Source organism: Vulpes vulpes, chromosome 12 (assembly GCF_048418805.1).
Source record: "Vulpes vulpes isolate BD-2025 chromosome 12, VulVul3, whole genome shotgun sequence".
In the NCBI taxonomy this organism is placed as follows: domain Eukaryota; kingdom Metazoa; phylum Chordata; class Mammalia; order Carnivora; family Canidae; genus Vulpes; species Vulpes vulpes.
This window is the reverse complement of record NC_132791.1, coordinates 89,911,955-89,936,967: the sequence shown is the minus strand read 5'-3', so window position 1 is coordinate 89,936,967 and position 25,013 is coordinate 89,911,955. Positions and strand designations below refer to the sequence as shown.

At 43.4% G+C, this 25,013-nt stretch overlaps 1 protein-coding gene across 1 annotated transcript in view; it reads right to left on the bottom strand.

Moving 5' to 3' along the window:
* The window catches only part of ADTRP (androgen dependent TFPI regulating protein), a 65,014-nt gene that overhangs the window by 6,212 nt on the left and 33,789 nt on the right, over positions 1–25,013 (bottom strand). Inside the window, exons 4-5 of the mRNA XM_025999244.2 lie at positions 18,501–18,616; positions 5,738–5,889 (exon numbers count right to left, since the gene is read on the bottom strand). Of these exons, the coding sequence (XP_025855029.1) occupies positions 5,738–5,889; positions 18,501–18,616 (268 nt within the window). The remainder of the gene's footprint in view (positions 1–5,737; positions 5,890–18,500; positions 18,617–25,013) is intronic.

The window sequence follows — 25,013 nt, the reverse complement described above, 5'->3', positions numbered from 1 at the left end:
TTGGCAGTTAGGAAGCTAAGTCCATCCCTGATTCATTTTAGTCCTTTCTTTATCCTGTGTTAGATAGTACCAAGAAATAGAGATATTTTAGGCCAAACATTTAATGTTTGTCTTGTGCAAGATCCAAACGTTTTCTGCTGTCATGGCAAAAAACCCATTCTTTTAATCAACATCACTATGGATACCATATGTAATTATATTCCTTATTATTCCAATAGTCAGAAAATAGAGTAAGTAGAAACATTATACTCACAAAGATTTACACCTATGTATCTACAATCACAAAAGCTACTGCTGCTAGACTTTGAACTGAAAATTTGAAGAACATTTGCCTAGTTTCCGTGGGTTGGCTTGGAAAAGGGTGAGAAGGCAGATGGTTGGGGAGATATGAGGTGTTAGAAGAATGAGATTTGAACATGAATGAGTAAAAGTTTCAGTGCAGACATAGCAGGAAGGAGATGGAGCTGAGGTTCTGGCTAGAGAAATCCTTGTGGGAAAAAAGGCAGTGAAAGAAGGAGAAGAAATAATCCAACATGGACTCTGTTTGAGTTGAGGGAGATGAAATTAGGGCAAGAAAGGCAAATGGAGATATATTTCTGTTATTGACTGAATGTTGTTTCCATAGAACCATGCTTTAGAAATACACATGGAGTCATCTCCTTATAAGAGTCTTTTGTTGTGAAATGATCAGGGACAATATGCAAGACAGAAAAAAATTTAAATTTCTTCATGGATAAAACCAAAGAGGTAGACTAGATGACCTCTAAGCAGCTTTCAACAATAAAAATCTCCCTTTAAAAAAGTGTGGCCTAGAGAAAATAGTATTAAAGGAAAGTTTTACTGTCATTCTGTCTAAGCCATAGACACAAAGTCACTCGGTTAGACTAGAATTTTCAGCTTATGAACTCTCCTTAGGAGGGAAAGGATTTATGGTCTCAGGCCCTGACAAAGGATAGCCTGACTCCTGGCACATGTCCCTCAGGAATGTGAGAAGAGGGGTCATGGGTCAGAGATAAGCTGATTGCCTCTCCAGCCACATCTACATATAAGACTCCATGCCATGGTGGCCTGGAGGTGCTTAGCTCCGTTATGTGCCTGATATATATTGTGGGTGTGTTTTTCTTCCTGAGGAAGAAAGTCTTGATATCAGCATTCTTGTGCCTTATCCAGGAAGAGAGAAAGAAAGAAAAAGAAAGAAGAAAGAAAGAAAGAAGAAGAAGAAGAAGAAAGAAAGAAAGAAAGAAAGAAAGAAAGAAAGAAAGAAAGAAAGAAAGAAGGAAAAGAGGGAGGGAGAGAGGGAGGAAAGGAGGAAAGAAGGAAAGAAAGAAGAAAAATTCAGTGCTCAAGAGGCAGACAAACAAGGAAGAGTATACTGGAACCCTTTGATAGCCCTTCTTCCCCCCAGTCAGGATAGAAAGACTGTATCTGGGGCATCCCTAGGCGCTCAGACATGGTGTGCCAAGCTTACAATGATCTGCCAGAGACTGCTTCCCCTTGCCCGATTCTACTATTGTTTGAAATCTATGTTCCATCTAATTCTGCCCAAAGAGTAGAAATTGAATCTTTCTTGGTGGGTATGTGGTCCCAGTAAGTGACCCTGTGCTTGTTCAGCCCTCTGTCCCATGACACATAAAAGTTAGCACAGGGAAGGGAGTGAGATGGTGAAAAGTCATGCATGGTGGCTCTCTGGAAACTCTTAAGAGCTTTGTGAGTCACAGCATCTTCTTGAAGACCATCAGGACCTTCCCGAGAGCCTGATAGCATTTGTCTCACTGATACATGGGGCCAGATCCATGCTTCTACGCATTCCTGAAGTATGACACCCAGTATCCGAGTTCACATTTGATTATTGACATCATTGCTTATTACTGCCTTTCTCTCACTCCTCTCTGACATGACACATGAGGAGGTAGAAAGTGGGTAGACATTCAGCGAGTGTGGCCATCACTGCCACAGACTAGCAGCATCAGAATCTTTGCGTGTACACATTAGAAGGGTGGAATCCCACACTATACCTTAGATCTACTGAATAAGAATCTATATTTTAACAAGAGCCTCATTTTAACAAGATTTGGAAGCACATACAAGTTTGGGAAGTGCTACTCCGAGATTGTGGCTCTTGACAATCACTGCAGATTAAAATAACGGGACAGCTTTTAAAAATATCAATGCCAAGTCCCCATCTCCACATATAAGGATTGAATTGGTCTGGGATGGACATGAGAATTAGTATTTTTAAAACTCCCTCAGTGATTTTATAATGTGGAGTAAAGGTCAAGGACTACTGCTAGAGAGATACTTACAAATTAGATGGGCCTTGACTGATATTTCTTGACCACTTGGTACTTGGATGGCAATTTCTAACCAGACCACACTGTGTCTCAGGATTTCAGAAGCAGAGATTCCAATTAATTCTAGCCTCAATTAATCTGATCTCTTAATTTTTCAATAACTCCTCCCTCTCTGTCAATTTTTACTCTGCTATGTGATTGTTGCTCTTCATCGCCTTCAGCTGGGGAAATTGGTAAGCGATGCATAAAATCGAAGGAGAGGATTAGAATACCCACATAGGAAAGTCTGACTTTTGAGGGGGAGAATGAGATTAACAGCAATGACTCCTATGTGTCAGGCCCTGTTCTAGTCACTTGACACTTCTCAAGTCATTTATGGTCCTCCAGGATGTTAGGCAGAGGGCGCTAGTATTGTCTCCATGATGCACAAGGAAAACTGGAACACTAAAGACATTTAGTGTCTTGCCCAGTGTCATCGGTCTACCAGTAGTAGGACCAAGGTAGGAACCCAGGCAGTTTGGCGCAGAGCTTTTCTCCCAACTACTGCCTCCTACTGGTCACCAAAGCACTCCTTAAAGTTGTGCTGTCATCCAAGGAAGCTCAGGTGTGAAAAGAGGTGACAAAGTAGGATTAGTTCTGGATTTGGACAGAGAAGGTAGCTGTTTACATCTCTCCATAGATCCAGAACAAGTTTGGAGAAGAACTCAGAAGAACCACGTGACTGATTGTCCAAGCCTGGGCAATGCTAAACTACATGTACACTGGCATGGCAGGCATTTACCATATCCTGGCATGGGTGGTCCGCTGACTTAGAGGTCATCCCATCGCTGAGAAGTCGAAGTGAATTGACACAGCCTACGTGGCTGGTTTGAGGCTAGCTGAGAGACATACCCCGGTTTTCTTGATTTCTATTCCAGTGTTCCTCCCCCTATTTTGCACTGCCTGTCCTAACACACATCTCTTTCAACCGCTCTCCAAACAATATACCATAGCATCACCATCTATGCTCCTTAACCTCTCTGCCCGATACTTTAATCTCCAACCATTATAGTCACTCCTTGACCACTGTCTCCAGAAGCCCTGTGCACAAAGTCCCATTTAATGCTTAGAGAGGAGAGCTCTTAGATACCCTCTGTCTGCATTGATTGATCCATTGGATAAGCTAATGGATACTCGAGAGTGAATGATGAATAAGACACACTCCTAACCCTTACAGAACTCAGTGTCTTGTGTAAAAACCTATGTCCATGCAGACCATAGGAGGCTTGCTGAAAGAGGTGAGTTGATAGGATTAAGTGGGTGTGAGACAGGCAAAGACTGGGGGGGATGTGAAAGACTGAAGCCATGGAAGACAGGGACGACATTAATGGGTAAAGAAAACAAGCAGCTGGTGGTGCTGCTGGGGCACACATTTAGAAAAAAGAGAGCAAAAGCCACAGCAGGGACTGGCTCACAGAGACCCTGTGTGTCATTCCAAGAGTTTGGACGTTCATCTGTAAACTGGGGAAGATTTAAAGTGTTTTAAGCAGAATAAGACATGGGAAAACGTGCTCACATAGATAGCTCTGTTTAGTTTTAGGTAATTTAAAGTGTTCACTGCAACTGGAATGTTAAGTGATCTAATTTCTCTTTTAATTCTTACTAGACCTTTTATAGTTATGGTCCGTTTAGAACTTAACCCGTTTATGATCCTATTCTGATGCCATATAGGACTTCTGGCCCAATCTGTTCTTTAAGGAGTTAAAAATCTAGAGAGAGGAGAAGGACGCATGGCCACCTACATGTATCTCTGCCACTCACATTAACATAAGTATTTGCATATATGACAGTCCACATGCTGATGCTAACTTATTTGCTCATTGGGACCTATTGTAGTGAAAAATTGGATGTAGTTCTTAACCAATGAAGCTTACTTAAAAGATCTTTGTGTTAAAAATAATACTAAATTTGGTTGAAAAAGTTTTTAATTCAATGGATGTCTAAAAGTCACTGTAGAGTAACAACTTAGAAATTAATCATTATTGAATTCAATACAATTGTTTTAAAAAGTTATTGTTCTGTGAGCTCTGAGTAATCACGTTTCTCTCTGCAAATTTCAAATGGATTAGTTTCTTCCTTCTTCTTCTTCTTCTTCTTCTTTTTTTTTTTTTTTTTTAAATATAGATTCGGGGAAGGCATCAAAAATCCTTACCAAGAACTTCAAGGAGCCAAACTAGTTAGAATTAGATGTCAACACATCTAAAATGTCAACACATTTTCCCCCCCTTTGGATAATTTCCTGTGATTTGGAATCCTGATTTGGGGAGTAAATTTTAGTATTTCATTTTTTTTAAGTGTTTGCTTTCAAGGATATTGCCTTTGAGATTTCCCCAACCCGTTACATTCTCCAAGGGTAGAAAACATGTGAAAAAGCCAAATTGCATGCTTATTTCCCCAGGGTCTCATTCTCCTCTCAGAAATATGTCGTGTTTTGTTTTTTGGTTTTTTGGTTTTTTTTGTTTTTGCGTACATGGGCTTATGTTTTCACACCAGTTCATAGATTGGGCGGAAGATGCCACTTGTGCCATTTCTATTTTGATAGAACAGAATGGCATGTGGGCGTGTGATGTGGGGGACTGTGTGTGACTCTTGCTTCCTTATATACAAAATCAGGGTATACTTCCTGCGCTTCCCTTTGGGTAGGGAAAAAAAACATGATTATTTTGCAACCTGGCTTTTTAATACCTACTATTTCAACAAAATAATATTCTGGGGGTGGGGGTTGTGGGGGAAGCAAGGAAGAGAATAAAATCTTCCATTTTAAAATCAGCTGAGTTAAGAAGCAACATGATTCCAGCTACTTATAATTAGAAAGCTTAGCTTGCTGACATATTCACTTTGCCCAAGACCCTGTTTAAATGACAATTCTCATCTCAAGTATAGGATGTGAATTTATCTGGTGAATGTTTTACTACGGGTTAGAAGCAACCTAATGGGAGAAGGATGGGAGACCATCTGGGAAGGCACAGCTGAGGTTGGAAGAATGAAGAAGTTCATCTGGATCCCTATCCTTCGAAAAAGGAAACTTTGACACTAGCAGCTTGTATCCCTCAGTCCCTCACTTAAGGGAAGAAGACCCTGAGTTCATTTTTTTCATGCTGGGGATGATGACATCTTGCTCTCTGGGTCCTGAGCTCTCTAAACAAGATTATTTTTAGCCTTGAAATTAAATGAGGTATTGGTTGGGGGAGGTGGGGACATAATTTGATGGGGTCCGTTGAGAAAATTCAAGCTTCCCCCAGGCCTTCACTTTGCTGCTTTGGTAGGACCTGTCTGACTGAGTCCTTTGGACAAAGGCATCATGCATCACTGCCTTCTGCTTTTGGATTGGTTTCTCCTGTTTCCAGGAGGAGTGGAGAAAGTGTAAGGAAGGAATGTGTCTGTAGGTAAAAGAGAAATAAACTGACCCCATTTCCAGTGGTTGAGTTTCTCTCCAAGTAGATAGATGCCAGCACTAAAGATGTAGCTGAGAGAGAAGAAGGCTGTTAGACCCACCGGGCTGAGTTTGGCAAACACAGGATACACCCACGTACCCGTGTCAGAGTAGATCCATAGGACCCTGCAGAAAATGACAAGTCACAATAATTAGGATGGCGGGGGCGGGTTGGTGGTGGAGCCATTTTATCCTCAAGATCAATGGGGTTCTGGAGCCCAAAGTAGATAAAAAGAAGCCATGGGGATCATTTGTCAACAGCTGAGGTGCTCCACAAACCTACAAAAGTGATTCTTTTCTGGATAAATAGACTTGATTCAAAGAGACCTCCTATTTCATAAGCAGGGCTTTGTGATTTTACCTAATCTATTAAAATTCAATGTTGGTGAAAGACTATGGGAGAACATCAAACAGATCATCAGCCAAAGAGAGTATGTGAGGACATGAGTTCTTCCTTTCCCTGAGAGGTATGACCTGCTGAGACATTGAGCCTGCTAAGAGGGCATCATTTGCTGGCTCTTAGCCAGACAAGTGGGGTTTGCTTTTCTGTACCTGAGAGTCAGGTGCAGCTTTTCATTAGCCCTTGAGTCTGTGGGGTAGGAGAGACAGAGATGGAGCATTATTGCTCTATTACAATATGCCTTTTAGAGGTAGGAGGGGTTTGGCTGTCAGCCCTGATTTCAGTTCATGAATAGAGCTGTGGATAGAGTGTTCAGGAGGAAAGGATGGATTTACAGGAGGCTCAGATCCTGCTCATGTGAGGATAGAATAGAAGTCAGTTCTGGAAGCCAAGAGAAGGAAAAGAAATGCTAGGAGAGGAGCCACGATGTCTAAGCAGAGCCTGCAAATGCAGTATGCTGGAAACCAACTGCATTGGAAGATGCCAAAATCTGAAATAACTTTTAAAATTAAATATGGGGAAGATGATATATCAACTACAGTTTAAAATTGGTTAAGAGGACAGAATCTGGAAGCAGCCTTCTATGATCCAAATCCTAGTTCTACCACCTATTAGCTGTCTTACCTTCAGCAATTTATTAAGCCTCTCTGTCCCTTATCATCATATGAAAAGTGGGGGTGCAAACAGCATACATATTATAAAGCTGTCATCAGGATTAAGGGAGTTGTTAACACATGTAAAATGCCTGGTCCACTGTGCCTGGTCCATTGTGATCATTTAATAAGAGTTCTAAAGCTTCTCTCTTCTTAGGCACGGCACAGGGGGCTCCTAGCAACCTTCCATTGAAGCTCCCTATCTCTTATAACAATTAAGATATGCCAGGTCATACTTCAGAAACAACATTCAAATTTGGATACCTCTAGTTATCAAAAGAGTTCAGACGGAAGAATAAAATTCTGAGCTTAATTAAACTTTCAGAAACCCAAGTGTACTCTTGGTTGTTTTAAATACTTCAGATTTGTCAAATGCTTGTGGAAGAGACAAGGACTAATATGAAGCTCAGGACTAGGGTGAGGTAAGGGGGGCACCTATGGTATGAAATTTAAGTGGCCATCTCTGTACATCAGAAAGCACAATCAATCAGTTGAAAAGGAAACCTATGGAATGGGAAAAAATGTTTTCAGTCATATGCCTGATAGAGGATTAATATCCATAATATACAGAGAACATCCCCAACTCAACGACAGCAATAAAAAACTAAACAACCCAATTAAAAATGGGCAAAATATTTAATAGACCTATTTCCAAAGAAGATATACTAATGGCTAACATGTGAAGACGCACAACATCACTAACCATTAGGCAAATGCAAATCAAAACTATGAGAGATAGGGCAGCCCAGGTGGCTCAGCGGTTTAATGTCACCTTCAGCCCAGGGTGTGATCCTGGAGACCCGGGATTGAGTCCCACATCAGGCTTCCTGCATGGAGCCTGCTTCTTCCTCTGCCTATGTCTCTGCCTCTCTCATGAATAAATAAATTAAAAAAAAAACTATGAGAGATAACTTCAAACTCATTAGTATGGCTACTATCTAGAAAATATTATGTGTTGGAGAGGTTGTGGGGGAATTGGAACCCTTATGCATTGTTGGTAGGTATGTAAAACAGCTTAACTGCTATAGAAAACAGTGTGGCAGTTACTCAAAAAAAATAATTTTTTAAATTTAATTCACAGAATTACCATATTATCTAGTAATTCTACTTCTCTCTATATATACTCAAAAGAATTGAAAGCAAGGACTCTAAGAGAGTGTTGATAGGCGCATTATTCTCTATAGCTAATACATGGAAGCACCCAAGTGTCCATCTAAGGATGAACAGGAATATAAAATGTGGTATAGATATGCAATGGAATATTATTAAACTTTAAAAAAGAAGGAAATTCTGACCCACACCACAACATGAATGAACCTTGAGGATATTCTTTTAAATGAAATTAGCCCGTCACAAAAGAACAGATACTGTGTGATTCCACCCATCTGAAGTACCTAGAGTCACCAAATTCAGAGAGAGAAAGTAGCATGGTGGCTGTCAGGGCTTATGCGAAGGAGGGAATGGGGATTTACTATTTAGTGTGTACAGATATTTGGGGCACCTGGGTGGCTCAGTCGGTAAAGCATCTGCCTCTTGATTTCGGCTCAGGTCATGATCTGAGATCCAGCCGTGCATTGGGCTCCATGCTAGGTGTGGAGTCTGCTTGAGATTCTTTCTCTCTCTCTCTCTCTCTTCCTCTGTTCGTCCCCCCACCACACTCTAAATAAATAAATAAATAAATAAATAAATAAATAAATAAATAACTTTAAACAGACTTTGCCTCACCTTGTTCATTTTACACTGTGCTTATCTATGGTGATATCTTCCGTCTTGGAGCAGACCCTCTATCTAAATTCTTCCGGGCAGTTGGAGGAAGGTCAAAGTTTTTTCCTGAGCCTTCTGTTCCTTAAAAATAATCAGCCTAAAATAGTTCTCATGCCAAAGAAACACATTTTGGGTGGACATTTTCCTCCCCCACATTATCATTACTAAACCAGCATTGGGATCCTGTGACATGTGCATCACATGGGCATGCACGTGAGAAGGGTATCCACAGCACTTCTTTCCTGTATGGCTGCTTCTCATGACAAGCCAGGAAAGGTATACGGGACAGAAAGTAAATCCCCAGGGAGCTGGGGCGAGGAACTTGGGGTCAACAAGGAGACCTGAATGCACTCCAAACAGATTGTTTTAATTAGTTCACTTTGTTTACTTTGTATACTAGAAATTAGGGCTTCCTGGTTTCCATGCACATTTATATAAGATAGTCTGCAAATAAGGACATTCCCCTAGAGGCCTGGAAAGTTTCTCTTTATTTACTTCATTTTTGTTTCCTTCAGCATAAGGTTCCGCAAAGGAAAGTTCCTGAGGTAAGTTAACGAAGTCTGTAGCTTCACAGAGAAAGTGCAAAGAAAGTTATAGGTGTGTTAACTATCAGCGGAAAAGTAATGAAAACACAAATATGCTATCAGGCAAGAGTGCAATTGTTTGGTGCAGGGCAGTCAGTGAGAGGCCTGGGTGAGGAGATGCTTATACTCAGGTGGGATCACTTCTTTATGGCTTGCTGAAATTTATGTTGAGAGGAGGGCAGAGGGAGAGAGAAGGAGGAGGAGGAGGAGGGAAAGGAGGGAGGGAGGGAGGGAGGGAGGGAGGAAAGAAGGAAGGAAGGAAAGATGGAGGCCAAAATGGAATTGGTCACTGTCTTCTTAGTCAATATCAGCTCTTCGCAGCCCCATGTAAGATCCCATGAGACCACATCTAAATGTCCACTGTACTCCATTCCAGACCCCTTCATCTGTAAGAGTTTCTATAATTGTCTACTTGCTGGGCTTTCTTGCACCCTTCAATCCACTTTCCATACCACAGGCTGCCAGTACTCCAGTAAGAGAAATCTGCTCATGGCACTCCTCTGCCTCCAGGGAATCCGCACCAACCCCCTTAGGAGAATACCCAAACTCCTTTACCCAGCCTACCTCGTCTTCCCTGCCCACCTGTTGGCCTTCAGGTCTACAGCTTATCCATACTGGATCCTTTTCTGTTTCTTAAACGAACCAAGCTCTCCAGCTCTGGGTCTTCACTCATGTTGTTGTCTCTGCTTGGAACACCTCTGACCTTTTCACTCCCTGAGACACGCTTCTCCTTGCTCTGTGCCTAACTGAACCATATTTACAATTCAAGTCTCAACTTAAAAGTCCATTTCTCTAGAAAAGATTTCCCAAAGATCCTGTAACACTCACTCGGGTAGGTTCTTGTGCCACTTACTTCCTTTACCATGAACTTTCCTTTGTTGCTTATTTGACTGTCTTCCTCAGTAGCCTGGAATGGGACGGGGATCATATCTATTATGCACATCTGTTTCCCAAGTGCTGGGAAGATGGCAAGTTCTTTAGGTACTTTTTCTTTTTTTAAAGATTTTATTTATTTATTTATTCATGAGAGACACAGAGAGAGAGGCAGAGACACAGGCAGAGGGAGGAGAAGCAGGCTCCATGCAGGGAGCCCGATGCGGGACTCGATCCCAGGACCTGGGGATCACGCCGGGAGCCAAAGGTGGATGCTCAGCCACTGAGCCACCCAGGCGTCCCAAGTTCTTTAGATCTTTAAATGAACGGCTCTTTGTGGCGGTTCTACTAGCACCCATAGTTCCCTTTAGCTGCTGTTCCCTGTGGCTGCTGCAGAAAGCTCTCAGTTGCCTGATCCACCAAGAACACTGCAGCCTCTGAAACTCAGATGGACCCATGGTCTTCCAAATTCTAGTTAATCTATTGCTCACTTCATTATTACTTTGAAGAGACCAATACTTCTTTTCCTCAGTTCTGAGAGCAATATTATGTGTCCTAGAGCCATCTGCCATGTGAATCTATGTGAGTCAGGCTGGGCAGGTATAGACTGGCAGCTAGAAATTAATCTTTTATAATTTTCTCATCCTAAATCTTGCAGCATCCAGCGGTAATCATAAAATCCATATTTTCTTGTCTCGTCAGTACAATAGCAGTGGAAGTCTATGGGTTAGGGACGAGTCGATAACGAGGGGTTTTATGGGCTTTCTGCATGTAATTCTTAAAGGGCTAACACTCACGCTCTCTTTCCCTTGCCCAGCAGAAAAATAGAATTAAAGGACCCTGTGGTCCCATATTTTCAGGCTGACTTCCTACAGAAGCATGTCAGATGGTCACAGTTGCATCGGAGGCCAGAAGACAGGGACAACCTGGATTCACATTTTGTCAAGAAATGCAACAAGTTAGCAGATTTCCTACAAGGAAAATGTCCCTGACAACAGCTGGGACCTGGCGATTCCTTAAGGTAGGGACGGAGGAGCCTATTGTTGCCTTTGCAAGGCACTCCCATGTCACCCCTCTGTTCACCTGCCCTCCCAGGCTTTGTACTCTTCTCTGCAAATAGCTCCCAGTCACACATGTGAGCAATGGCACGTTGAAGACACCTGCCAGCCTTAAGCTACAAAAAGGACTCCTGTACCTTCTCGGTTTGCTACCATCTGATCATTCTTTGCTACCTGGCTGCTCCCCTTGCTCCCTCAGCCCCTTGGGCGAGGGCATTACCTCCTCATTCACTTTCCACCTCTCCCTCTCTCCTTGTCTCCCTGGCTCCACCCTTCTCCCCACCCTTTCTCTCTCCCCTCCTCCCCCTTCTGTCTCTTCCTCTTTCCCTCTTCCTCCCTCCCTTCCCCCCTCTCCCTCTCTGTTTATCCCAGCTTCCCCGGTCTCTATCTCTTCAGTAATCTCATCCCACCAGGAGGGTTCCCTCTCTGGATCTCCACTGTCCCACCTCTCTTGGGAGGGCCTGGTCTGAATGTCCAAACAGAAGTTCCTCTAGGCAAGTGGTTCCCAGCTTTGGCTGAAGATTAGAATTGCCTTGGGGACTTTATTTTTATTTTTTTTAAAATTTTTATAGAACTACAAAGACCCTGAATAGCCAAAGCAATCTTTTTTTTTTTTTTTTTTTTTTTATGATAGTCACAGAGAGAGAGAGAGAGAGAGAGGCAGAGACACAGGCAGAGGGAGAAGCAGGCTCCATGCACCGGGAGCCCGATGTGGGATTCGATCCCGGGTCTCCAGGATCGCGCCCTGGGCCAAAGGCAGGCGCCAAACCACTGCGCCACCCAGGGATCCCGCCTTGGGGACTTTAAAAGGACTTTAGGACTTACCCTAAACCAATTAAACCAGAATAGGACCCAGATATGGGATTTTAAATGGAATCTTTTACTTATACCCTGAAAGTATGCTTCTGATTCTATTAGTGCACCCACCATCTTCCCAGTCCAACAGCCAAAAATTCATAGAATTTTCCTTGATTTTTCCTTCTCCTTTGCTCATGGCATGCCAATGACTCCACAAAACCTGTTCTGTTCCCTCCACAATGTGTCTCAGGGCTGCCCTCTGTCCTGACACCCACGGTATCATTCTGTAGGTTGGTCTTGCTGCTAATTTCTCCAACAGGCATTCTGGTTGAGAGAGAGCTGAAGTTTGCTCAGAAATCGTGAGGACAGCAAATGGCCATGTCCTCCTCTCTGGCTCCCCCATTTTCACCTGCCTCCTGTCTGCATCCTGGCTGGCCCTGGATTCCAAGTGCTGATAATAAGGGTGTGTGTGTGTGTGTGTGTGTGTGTGTGTGTGTGATATCTTCACATGTATTTCACATATTAATTTACCTGGGGGTTAAGATGTACTGTGGAAAATGGGGCTGGGATTCTGATCTCAAGATTCAAGGTTGTGCAACTATGATGATGATGCATCCAGATGGCCCCAGACCAAGGTTGTATTTATGCCCAGGAAAGAGTAACAGGGGCTCTGGACAGGAACTCACCATAATGCACCAGTGGAAGTAGGGGCTGATCTAGTAACTCAGCTTCGTGTATCCCTCTGGCAATTGTTAGTGTATCCTAGAGGTAAGATATCTATATGTATAGTACACAGGTGAGTGTGTATGTCAATGGCTGTATAAATTTAGTGGATTGCTACACCTGAGGGCAGCTTCGATGTTGGAGCTCGCCTGAGTGAGCATAGTATAGAAGAAAGGAACGATCACTCTTGCCTCATGGGAACTGTGCTTCAGGAGCAACTTTACAAATATCTCCCTTACTGCTGGGTCATAGCTGCATGTCTGCATGATGCTTGTCCTCGGTATGCAATACCTTACACACTAGCAGAGACACCTATGGCACCTGCAGACTTCTGGTCTACTGAGAGCAAGACCAAGGACTGTTTCAGTGGCTGGTAGCAGTGCTCTACTGACATGGCATTAGCAGCCAGTAGCAGGGTGGGTCAGCAAAGGGGGCGCCAAGCTGACCTGAAAGCAGAGCCTGGCAGAGGCACTGGGCACAGGAGGCTAGGTATCTAGGTCTTGTGACCTCTCGGTCTGCATAGGTGTCAACGTGGCAGGTGTGAGCACTCACATGCTTAGAGGAGAGTGCTCTTAGAGAAGAGGGTTCTGGCCACATGTAACCAGGGAAAGGGTGCTCTGAGTATCCAGACACCGGCTGACACCAGAGCTATGACATAATTGTGGACGAAGAATAGGACATGGGGATTAAACTCCCTGGTAAGAATATTCCAACTAATTTTTATTTGTGTGTTATTTTATTCTATTTTGCTTCCCACATTTTGCTGTTCTGATGCGTTTTATTTATTTTTTTTTTAAATTTTATTTTATTTATTTATGATAGGCACACAGCGAGAGAGAGAGAGAGGCAGAGACATAGGCGGAGGGACAAGCAGGCTCCATGCACCGGGAGCCTGACGGGGGATTCGATCCCGAGTCTCCAGGATCGCGCCCTGGGCCAAAGGCAGGCGCCAAACCGCTGCGCCACCCAGAGATCCCTCTGATGCGTTTTAAACACCACTGTCAAGGCAGCCTTTTTACAGCAGAATTCTCTAGCCACCTTACTAATAGTTCCCACTTCCCCTCCATGCTGTAGAAACAAATAGTGACAACCAAACCTCACATTGTCTACACCATGTCTAGCCTCTAGCCTGCTGTCCTGAGCCTCAGGGGGTGGGCAGTGGTAGGGCCACTTCCCCTTAGCCTCTGTCACCAGCAGGTCAGGCTCTAGGGAGGTGCCGACCATTGCTCTACCATGATCTGTGCTCTTTTGGCCTTGGGACCATGTTGTTGTTCACTTTCTCTCCCTTTTGCCCCTGCAATCCACCAGTCCTTCAGGATCTGGATCCAACATGCACCTTTCCTGAGGCCTTCCCACACCACTCAGTCAGACATAACCGCTTCCTCCTCTGTGTTCCTGCAGCTTCTTGTATTGGCTAAATGTCATCCCTTCCCGTCTTGTGTTCTTATAGCATGTGGCTCATCTCCCCCCCCCCCCGCCTTATTGAGTACAAAGCCCCCTCATAGGCAGGGACTTGGCCTTATATAATTTGGCTTTTCCCAGCAGGACCAGCCCTGCGTTAGGGGAAATATTTGTTCCATGAAAGAGTGAATCAGAGCCAGCTGTAGGAATATTTCTGTTTTCCTGATCCTCACCATGACCTCAGAGAGAGCTAGGTGAGGTATTTAGGGGTGAGAGAAGGGAGCAAGGAGCAAGCTACTGCATTTATAGGTGAGTAATGCTTTCCAAAGGAAATGAAAGATTTACAGTTATTACTACTTTGCGAAGCTTTATTTTCCAACTTATGGGCCAGCCCTCCAATTTTGCAATCTGAAAAATCACAAAAATCAAGTGCCACATTCGAGGCAGTCCCCACGGTCTTGGCTATTTTTGGGTCGATGCAACGTGGTTTCGGCAGGGTAGTGCTTCTCCAGCTCAGAGTTATTGCCTTTTTCTCTGACTCATGGTTGTTTCTCACGCTCACTCTGGCCTTGGCCCATATTCTTTACCTCATTCCTGTGAGGCTGTTTCCCTATTTGACCATCCAAACTGGCATGCCTAACAGCTGGCCCATGGCCACTTCCCTAAAACATCTCCATGGATATGCATGGTTGGTGGAACTTCACTGCTGGCCATCTGTGGCTGTGAGGGCTCATGGGCCCCAGAGCTTTGCGTAAGGGTTGAGGCAGCAGGCAGCAGAGTGTGAGATCCCCCAGCCAGGAATGATGGGCAGAAGCAGGGGAGCTTCGGTGTGTAGGGCAGCACATCAATCTAGTTGCCTCCTTCTAGTAAAAATGGAGCCCAATGGGCCAAATGTTGATTTAGCGCTTCATCAATGACAAGAAAGTCCAAATCCCAAAACACTTTGGCTCCCTGCTGGGGCCCACCCAGTCACATGCCTGCTGGTGACTGGTCTCTGTCCTCTCTCTACCCTTGCTCCATTGTATCACTTTAACATCCAATCCAAGCACAGAACTGGGAACCATGACATCACAGAAGTTTGACCATAGAAATGAGGTTAAGCATTTTTGCATGCTTCTCCCTGTACCCCACCTCCACTCTACCCCCACACCCCCCCCCACATTTCACAGATGTGTTTTGCACAAACGGGGAGCTGAACAAATACCTGGCCGTGTGGATATCATGGAAAGTGAATTGTACTCGGAGATAGGAGCCCTGAGTGTAAGTCCCGCTCTGATCTTCCCTAGCCATATGACCTTGGGTGTGTCGTTTATTCTGCTGAGGCTTCGGGCCTCCAGCACTGGATGACCTCCAAGTCACCTCCACCACCACTCACCCTCTCTCATTCCAATTACAGATTGACTGAGACTGTCAACCATTGGCTAATGTCAATTCTCCCGAGTTAGCACAAATGCCACCAATAGGCCTCCAGGTCTTGTTCTGCAATTACTGCACTTCATCCAGAGTCATCTTTCCAATCATCTTTCTTACATAAGCCACATCATTTCACTCCTCCTCCTAAAACTTTCCCACAGAGAAGCCCTCAGTTTCAAAGTCCAGACTCACTGATGTGAATTGATGATCTGGCTTTTCCCTGTCCTCCAGTTCAGCCCTCCCCTCAGCAACTCCAGCCCTATGCAGATGTTGTTCCTTCTGTCTGGTGGTCTTTTTCACATCTCTTTTGACTTATTCCTTCTCATTCTTTGGGTCTCGACTTAGACATCAATTTCTTTCAGGAGCTAGCTCCCAACATTCTTCCTGGGCACCCATAGCACCCTGTGTTTCCCCCTCCCTCCCTCGTCCCTTAGTTTGGGCACTCTCTTCTCTCTCAGACAGTCCCTAGAGGCAGCATGGTGCCTTGCACATCACTATAAACTCAGTCGCTTTGCACAGTGCCTGGAGCTGATGAATAACTGAATGGACACAGGATGCACTAATACCAGACCCCTATCTCATTACACCTCCTTTCTCCAAACCCCATTTCCCGCATTGTCAGATCACATGCCCAGGCACCAAGCTAAGCCCTCTTGATGGCTTCTTTTCATCTTTATGGCCACCATGATTTCTCCCCAAAGTGCCAGTGGCTTTTGGTGGTCTTTTACCCTCTTGGTCTCTGAAGATAAAAGAGCACGAGTCAGATGTAACAATCAGATGACCAACTGCCAAATTGTTAGGCAGAAAAAGTTAACAGACCAAAAAAATGCTACCTAATATACTAACTCCAAAAGTTACACTCAGAGAAGAAGACCAAATCAGATGCAAGTCTACACAAAAAAACAAAAGCATGGAAATTCATATGCATAGTCAGCATGACGCTACCCTGCATCTGTTCCATGCATAACAACAACAAGATATCTTGATGTATACACACTCTTACCCAACCCCTTACCCAATAGAATAAAGATATTCTATCTTTAGGGATTTATTGCTTTGGGTTAAGCCAAATATGGCAAATATATGGCATTTATCCTACCACTCTCCATTCTTACACTATTGGCAGATAATTGCCGATAGATGACAAAACTCTTTTTTGGTAGGGTCTCAGAATCCTTCTCAACACTGTGCTCCAGGCATCAACTGCCAGAAGGTTCCTAACTATCGCCTACTCTCTAAAAGTATCCTTTGTTAAAATGCAAAGGCCCAAGACTGGAGAACGGCATGGATCACTGGAGTCTTGGGGTAGATTTACGGAGCAAGTACTTTCTTTATTCAAGAGAGGAGAAGCAAGAAAGATTTGGGCACTCGGGAAAGCAGAGGCGCAGAAGGGTGGGACGTGCATACATTGCAGGAGACGGAGAAAACACAAGGGAAGAACCATCAACTGAGTTCTGGGCACAAAGCTTATAGGCTTTGAAACAGAAGATGGTGAAAGCCAATGAAACAAGCATGGCGAGAGCCCCAGTACTTTGGATTGTGTTCTGTTTCTGGCTCCCATTTCTAGCAGAGTCCTATCCTAAATTAAAATTCCCCCACATAGGGAGGGGTTGGGGGATTACCCAGATTGTCAGATGTGAACAGTTTATGTAAGTCTAGACTGGAGAAGGAATATCATGATTAGCTTCCATCTGTAGGTATTATGCTTGGCATGCCCTTATCAGTAAAGCAAGGGCATGGTAGTGGATGAGAAGGCGCCAGAATGGAGAGGGGGTTTCCAATCATCAGGTGGAAGGCCACACCTTTTCCCTTGATTACAGACCACTGAGCAGCACTCTGAGTATTGGTGTCACCACGTGGCTGAAAAATGAAATCTAGGCCTGCTACTTGAATTACTTCTCATGCCTCTAACTAGGCTGTTCTGCAAGCCCCCAGGCAATTGCCCAAATGCCCTATAGGAGCTCTTGTGCCAGATGTTGATGCAAATGAGCCCATAACAATACAAGCAGACAGGATGGGCCAGCCTTAGCCTGAGTAACTTGACAAATGCCTTTTTAGATGGAATATATTTGGGCGCTTCAGATTATTCATCCACTCAAACATTTTACTTTTTTTCTTTTTTAATTTTTTCCCATTTTATTTTTTAAAACTTAAATTCAAATAATTAACATATAATGTATTATTAATTTCAGAGGTAGAGGTCAGTGATTTAGCAGTCTTATAGAATACCCGTGCTCATTACCCAAGCTCATGTGCCTACCTCAATGTCCATCACCCATCCTCCCCACTCCCCTCCAGCAACTCTCAGTTTGTTTCCTTTGATCAAGAGTCTCTTATGAGTGGTCTCCCTCTCTGATTTCATCTTGTTTTATTTTTCCCTCCCTTCCCCTATGATCCTCTGTTTTATTTCTTAAATTCCACATCTTCATGAGATCATATGATAATTGTCTTTCTGATTGACATATTTTGTTTAGCATAATACCCTCTAAATCCAACCACATCATTGCAAATGGCAAGATTTCATTCTTTTTGGTGGCTGAGTAATATTCCATTACATATACATATATACATATATATGTAAATACACATACATATACATATATACATATACATATATGTGTGTGTGTGTGTATATATATATATATATATATATATATCACATCTTTATTCATCTGTTGATGGACATCTGGGCTCTTTCCATAGTTTGGGTCTTGTGGACATTGCTGCTATCAACATCCAAACATTTTAATTGCAAATGAAACCAATGATCAGTATTCTCTTGGGGAAAGTAATAAGCGTAGCTTTGCAATGATGACTTCTTCATGAAGGGGAGAGAGGAGCGTGTGACTTCCTGCCTGAGCATGGACGCCTGTGTACTCTAGTACATGTGATATTTCCATGAGCATCAACATCAAACAATAAGAATCTTTCCTAGCTAAAAATTTAGTAATGGTTAAACCTCTGCTAATGCAAGATCAAGGCATTCCTATAAGACAGTATGCTTCTTCAGGGGCATCCCTCATAGTCCTGAAGGAAGAGCCTAGGTAGATTATCTGTCTGCAATTCTTACCTGGTGATGTACATAATGCTGGCACCAGCCAACACAGTGAGGCCTTTCTTCTTCCGGGGATAGCAATGTGGCCTGAGCATGACTTCCACCAGTGAGAAGGGCAATATGGATGTGTGCTGGAGGAGAGAAAATTATAAATGATAAATCATAATGTTAGGCTGCCCCAGCTGCCTGCTATGTCCCTAATTTTCTCTTTCTTCTCTAATCTACTTTCTTATGCAGCTACCAGAGGAAACTTCCCTTAACTTAGCTTAGACTACCCTCCCTAGATGTCCAAGGGCCTACAGTGGCTCCCTATTGCCTACTGTGTTGGCCCAAACTCCTTTGTCTGGCCACCAAGGCCCTTTGCAATGGGCTACCCCTCACCACTCCCCACGCCCTCTGCTCTCCTCTTCCAACACACATGCATGCACACTTATACACCCACACGTACACACTTACACACACTCATCCACTAGAACTAGGCTGTTTCCTTCATTCTCCTTTGTACTCAGCGTACTTGTTCCCACTCTCACACTTTTGTTCATGCCCAACGCTCTTTGTGGAATGTCTTCCCTCCCTGTATTCTAATCATTCGCGTTCTTCACAGCCAACACAATCTTCCACAATGCTGTCCCTGCATTTTCCTCGTGCTAATTTCTCTTACTCAGTACGACTGCATTTCTATCCTCTGCCATGTAGTCTAGCACTTATGATGTGTATTCGTAAGATCTGGGGGTGGGGTGAGCAGAGAACACTGCTGACTGGGAACATCTAATAGTGTTGGGATTTTATATTTTTTACGCTTATAGCTACCATTCCTCTTTCATCCCAGTCCCTAATTTCCTCTGCTCTTGGCAGCCTCTTGCATCTTTAGCTCCCACCTGTGAACTTCATCCAGTTTCCATTTCTGAGCCCCAAGGCAGCCATGTCAGCACCTCAGTTACAATAGTCGCTGGGAGTTCAGAATGTCCCAGAGTCCATGACACTGTGCACCCATGCCCGGCTATGTTGCTGGGGCCCTGGGTGCTGGCTCTGGGTGGCCTCTGCTGTCAGTCCTATTCGCATTGCGCTCAGAGGCATCCCCGGGAAACCATAGCTTCTTCTTACTCTACCTAAACTAGCTAGGGTGAAGTCAGGAGATCAAGACCCTCAGAGAAATGTGACAAGTTTTTATGAGACAGGGGTGCAATGAGAAGGAACAAATTTTAATAATAGGACTCTGCTGGGCAAAGAAGGCCTCATGGGGCCCCAACAAGACTGCAGGTGGGTGGCACAAAGCAATTGCCCTTGTTACAGGTCCCAGGTACCCACATTTTAGTAGCAAATCTTAGTGAACAGCGTTACAGACAAACCACAGTTTTCACAGACTTTTCCAAGATTGGTCCTGAACATACTGACAGGATGCATGTACAGGTGGCAAGGTGTGTAGGCCAACGGTTACACCCTGTACCTTTCTTTGGTCTGAGATTGGGCTACAGTTTCTGTGGCTCTCCCACTAATAAAGGAGCATAGTGCTTAAGGGCACACGCTTTCAAATCTGACCTTGTACTAGTTACTGAATCTGTTTGAACTTCAGCTTCCTCCATTATAAAATGGAGAATCGTCCTCATGTCTTGGAGAGTAGGGCCTTGAGGGTTGAGATTAGAATATGTAAAGGGCTTAGTCCTTGACCCCTGAGAACTTCCAGTGAGCATTAGCCATAATTGTCACCAATATCACTGATTGTCCTCCTTCATCTCCTTGGTGGCCCAGTGTAGATAGAGTGGGGTGAAGCGAAGTCCTAGGATGTCCATAGCACCACCAGGGGCAAGGACGCAGGCAGGCAGGCAGCTGGAGCACGGTAGCAGAGCCGTCCCTGTGGCCACCCTGTAGCTCCCTCCCCAGCCCACAGCTGCCCCTTCAGAGGCCTGGCCACACGCTGCAGCTGACATCAATGCGCTCTTCATCCAGAGGCCACTTCAGGTGGTGAGAGGTGGGGCTGTTTGGCCAGCACAGCCAGCTGCCTCTTTGCCTGCCTTCATTCTGATGCTACCAGGAAGATCCCACTTCTGTCAGGAAGCATTAACAGTCCCATTACACTGGCCATTGATCTAACAGATTTTATTAACCTTGCCCATAGTCAGCAGCTTCAGATCTCTACATTAATGATCATTGGGAAGAGAGTTCCTGTGGAATAATGTAGGGTGTTCACATTAGGAGCAAATGAGTTCATAGTGATTAATGCTTTTACAACAAATAACTCAGGAATGCATGACTGGTCACCTCTTCTAGAAGCCTGCCCTTTACAAGTGACATTCAATTGGATTTCCAAACGACTTCTCCCTGATGGCTTCTGGGAAGTTTACTTCAGTGATGTCATTAGTGACGGACCATATACTGTGGCTTAGTACTAGCTAAAAGGTCTTCAGAAGAACTGCATTTTTTTCATCTGGGCTGGGGGTAGGAGGAAGACCACAGTCTGAGGGCTTTCTAAACACTGGGCTAGCGTGATGAGCCAAGCGTGACAAAATGAACCTCCTGGTATTTCAAATGTACTGGTATTTTACCTCATGTTCATATCAACTGTATAACCTTTGTCAGGCAGCACATATTAAAAAAAAAAAAAGGGAAGAAAAAGATCAGTAAGAGAAATATCAAATATGCTTTCTGTTTCCAAAAAATCTAATAATTAGGCTGGGATTGACACAAATTAGAATGCTGCCAAAAATTACTGAAAACAGTGACTCATTCTGTATTTCAATTAACAGTTTCTCAGTTTCCCTTATAAACAGTGAAGCTGACAAAAATTAATTATCTCAGAGGGGGTAAAATATTTCCTTCCAGAGTAAACAAAACATCATGGGCTGAAACAATAGTATGTGTGAACGGAAACGATGGAATCAAATTATCTTTCCTTGTCAATTAGCCATCATTTTGGTAGAAATTTCTTTAAGTGTCTCATTCCAGATGCATTGGTTAAAAGGACAGGGTTGCTCTTTTCCCATCCTTTTCTACTAAATTACACTTCTTCCTCCTGTCCTTGGTATAAATGCCTACTTCCCATCTGGATATCTTGGAGATGGAACTCTAAGTATGAAGTAGTGATTTAAATATTAGTATAGTAATGTGCTTTAGATACCCTGGATGTAAAATAGCTTTGTGCATAAGTACTGGAAGTTACCAGCCCGCAGAGCATTCCTACAAGGTTACATGAGTCACGATGTGAAACATAATGAGCGCTTATTTTTACTCACCTCATGCCTGTAGGTACATAGGTGTTATAAACAGCTTCCCTGGTTGGAGGCTAAATGTATCACGGGATGCATTTGCCTGACTCTTGTGAAAGAGACCAGCCTTAATCCCTGAGATAACCCGTGGAGCCAACAGTTTTCCATCACCAGTCAGGCAGGCTCCCCAGACTAAATCCGTAAGCCAGGATGGTCACACTCTTATCTCTAAGATCCCCGGAGGGACCAAGAGCATTAAATTTTCTCCAGGGAAAGAAATTCAGGGAGGCTCCATATTTTAAAAATCAGATGTGATCTCTGCTCTTTCCTTGATTTCATTTCTTGTCAGACTACCCCTTGTGTTGATTTGAGAAGACCGAGATAAAAAAGGCAGCTTCGACCTCCTCGGACTGGTCAAGGACTTTCTCCTTCAGATGCTGTTTCTCAAAATGAGCTTAGCACAATAATCACCCACTTGGTGTTCGTCTCTAACTTTGTCTCCACCTCTCCGTTCAGGCCATGCTTACAAGAATTGGTTCCTTACATTGACGCTTTCCAAACTGAGGTCCTTTTCCCCAAGTCACTAAGACAATGTCTTTGGTTTGTTTGTGGGGCTAATGAATAGATATTGCAAAATAAAGTTTTATTACAACAGCAAGATCTCATTTCTGGGGACTTTAAGGGGATTTTTTACTTACTATACCTGGAATATAATCCTTTTTATGTATTAAAAAATGAAAGCCTTTACAAAATCTCTTCAGGGGCAAACACATGGCCAAAACATCAATTAAAACTTAAATGTAAATACAACAGACATGAAAAAGCAGGCAAAACAATCCTTAATAGACTGCTTTTATACTCAGGCTTGTCATTACACTGCTGGATCATGTTCCATAAGCTCGAAAACCACATGTGGTAAAAACACACAGTAATAATTGTTTTGTAAATCCCAAGTTTTGTAAATCCCAATAAGACCATCTCCGATTCTGATAACTACCATTCCTTTGCCAGCTAAAAACTTGTATCTCATTCCTCACCACTGTAGTTTCTGCCTCTAAAACTGACAGATTGGGACAATAGTGAAGGTCTTCCTGGGAATATTTTGTGTCCAAAAGCAGAGAAAATCTGTATTCTCTATGACCCCTCTGTTGCTACAGTTATAATTTTGCTTTAAGCCCATTTGATACATGGAAATCCAGAAATGTAGACATAGGCTATATTTTTTATATGCCTGGGGACCACTCTTTTCTTTTCTATAAATTTTTCCACCTACACTACCTGCAGGAGTCTTTTCAGCCTCAAATACAAAGAGTATAGAAGACACTATGATTAGATTTGTAAGAATTCCCTTTTCCACTTTCTAGAAACTCAAGTGCACAGGTTAGGCACCACTATAATTAAAGAGCCAATGTTCAAATGCCTGGGGCAGGGGGTTGGGAAGATAAGCCACCCACAGAAAGAGCCACAGGCTTCCCTTTGATCTTTACAGTCTATCTAGGCAGGCTGGCACAGCCCAGCTTTGTACAAATTCAGAAAACAGAAGTTAAAAACCAATAATCTTATTTACCATAGAGGAGTAGTAATTTGCAATTTACTCTGAAATATACCAAAAATAAGATGAGTTCATGGATGGGAGGATGCACAGATTGGAGATAAAACAAATTCAGTTAACTCTGAATTGTAGGATCTAAATTGCAGATAATCCAGGTGATCACTGTAAAATTCTTTCAACTGCACTTGGTTCGAAAATTTTCATAACAAAAGGTTGGGAGAAATGTGAATAGTCTTTATAAACTGACCTGGAAAGAGAAGTAAATGCTCCACTGGGCTGAGGAAGAAGAGTAGGGTGTTACTTATGAACTGGTCTGTGAATTGAACAGGTGGTTAAATGATAACTCAGTGGATCTTTTAAAGAGCGTTTCTAAGTGATTTCTTACTTACTACACTGTTGTGCTTTGAGTTAATATGCAGTGTGGTCAACATCTCAAAGCAGTATTCTTCTAACAGGAAGCTGGGTGGCTTTGACAGCATCCAGTCTAGTGAAGAAGTGAGTGTTCATATTTGATCCAGTTAAGGGTAAGACAAAAGAAAAGACCTGGAATCTTAGGACCCTACAATCCAGGAATATATTTGCCTTTTTCTGTCTTCCTCTCTCTCCACACCTCTCCAAAGCACCCAAATCCCTTCCTCTTGTTTAATTCTCTCTGGCCATAATAATACCCTAAACACCTGCTGTAATCAATGCCTCATTCCTTCATGTCTTATATCCAAACTTGATTCACTTTTCCCTTCCAATTCTTCCCACAGCTGCCCAGCCTTTGATCTCCCCTGGCATCACCTCCCTAGCTTTCTCCTACGTTGGTACATACTCAACACTACAATTAAAACCTTCCTAAAACAAGTGTATGTTGCTACTACTGTTCAAGGATCTTCTGTGGCTACCTGTTGCCTCGGTCCACTGTCTACACTCCTTCCCTAATCTCATCTCTCCTTCTGATTCTCCACTGTGTCTTAACAGGCTCCCCCTCTTTTGACTCAAATCAGTCTCCTTCTTATCCTGGTCTTTCATTCTGTCCCCTTCGCTAGAATTCCTTCTGTTTTCCACTTACTGAGCTCTTTAATTCTTCTCTCCCAACCAGCCCTGCACACCTTTGAGATGCCTCACAACCAAAAAGCACACATTAACGTGAGAAAATGTAAAAGAAAGTCAAGGACCCATAAAAAACAATGAAATGCACATAAGCCAACCAGAGGGCTGCTGTTACTGAGATTCAAACTTTGCAATAGGTTTCCGGACAGCCAAAGTAACAAGAATGATGGAATGAACACAATCCACCCCCCCTTTTTTTTGTCTGTGTTTCCGGGAAATCAAGTTTTTCCACTAGTATTTTCCACTGGTAGGTGGTGGCCCCAAAACAACAGTTCAGAGATCTAGTTTCCATAAACTGATAAAAATCTGAAGGCAAAATAATAAAATGCAATCTCTAGAAGGAAATCCTTCCAGCAAGGAGATAATTGTATAATTATGTAGGCTTCTGATGATCAGAATAGTAGATGGACTCCAGAAATACCATTTCCCCCCTGTTGGGTTTTTTTGTTTGTTTTCTTTCCCATTATGAGTCAGACAACAGCCAGTATTTTATTCTCGGTTTAGAGCCTGGAGTGGAGGTATTATACACTGTTGATGACACAGAGATCGAAATGCTTGGAGGAATTCAGACAGTTGGGCAGCCCCTCCCTGCAAATAAGAAGCTTCACCAAGGAAACCATGCCGTCTCTGCGAAGGGAGTGCCCAGCCCTTCCTGCAACCTCTGGGGCCCCGTCA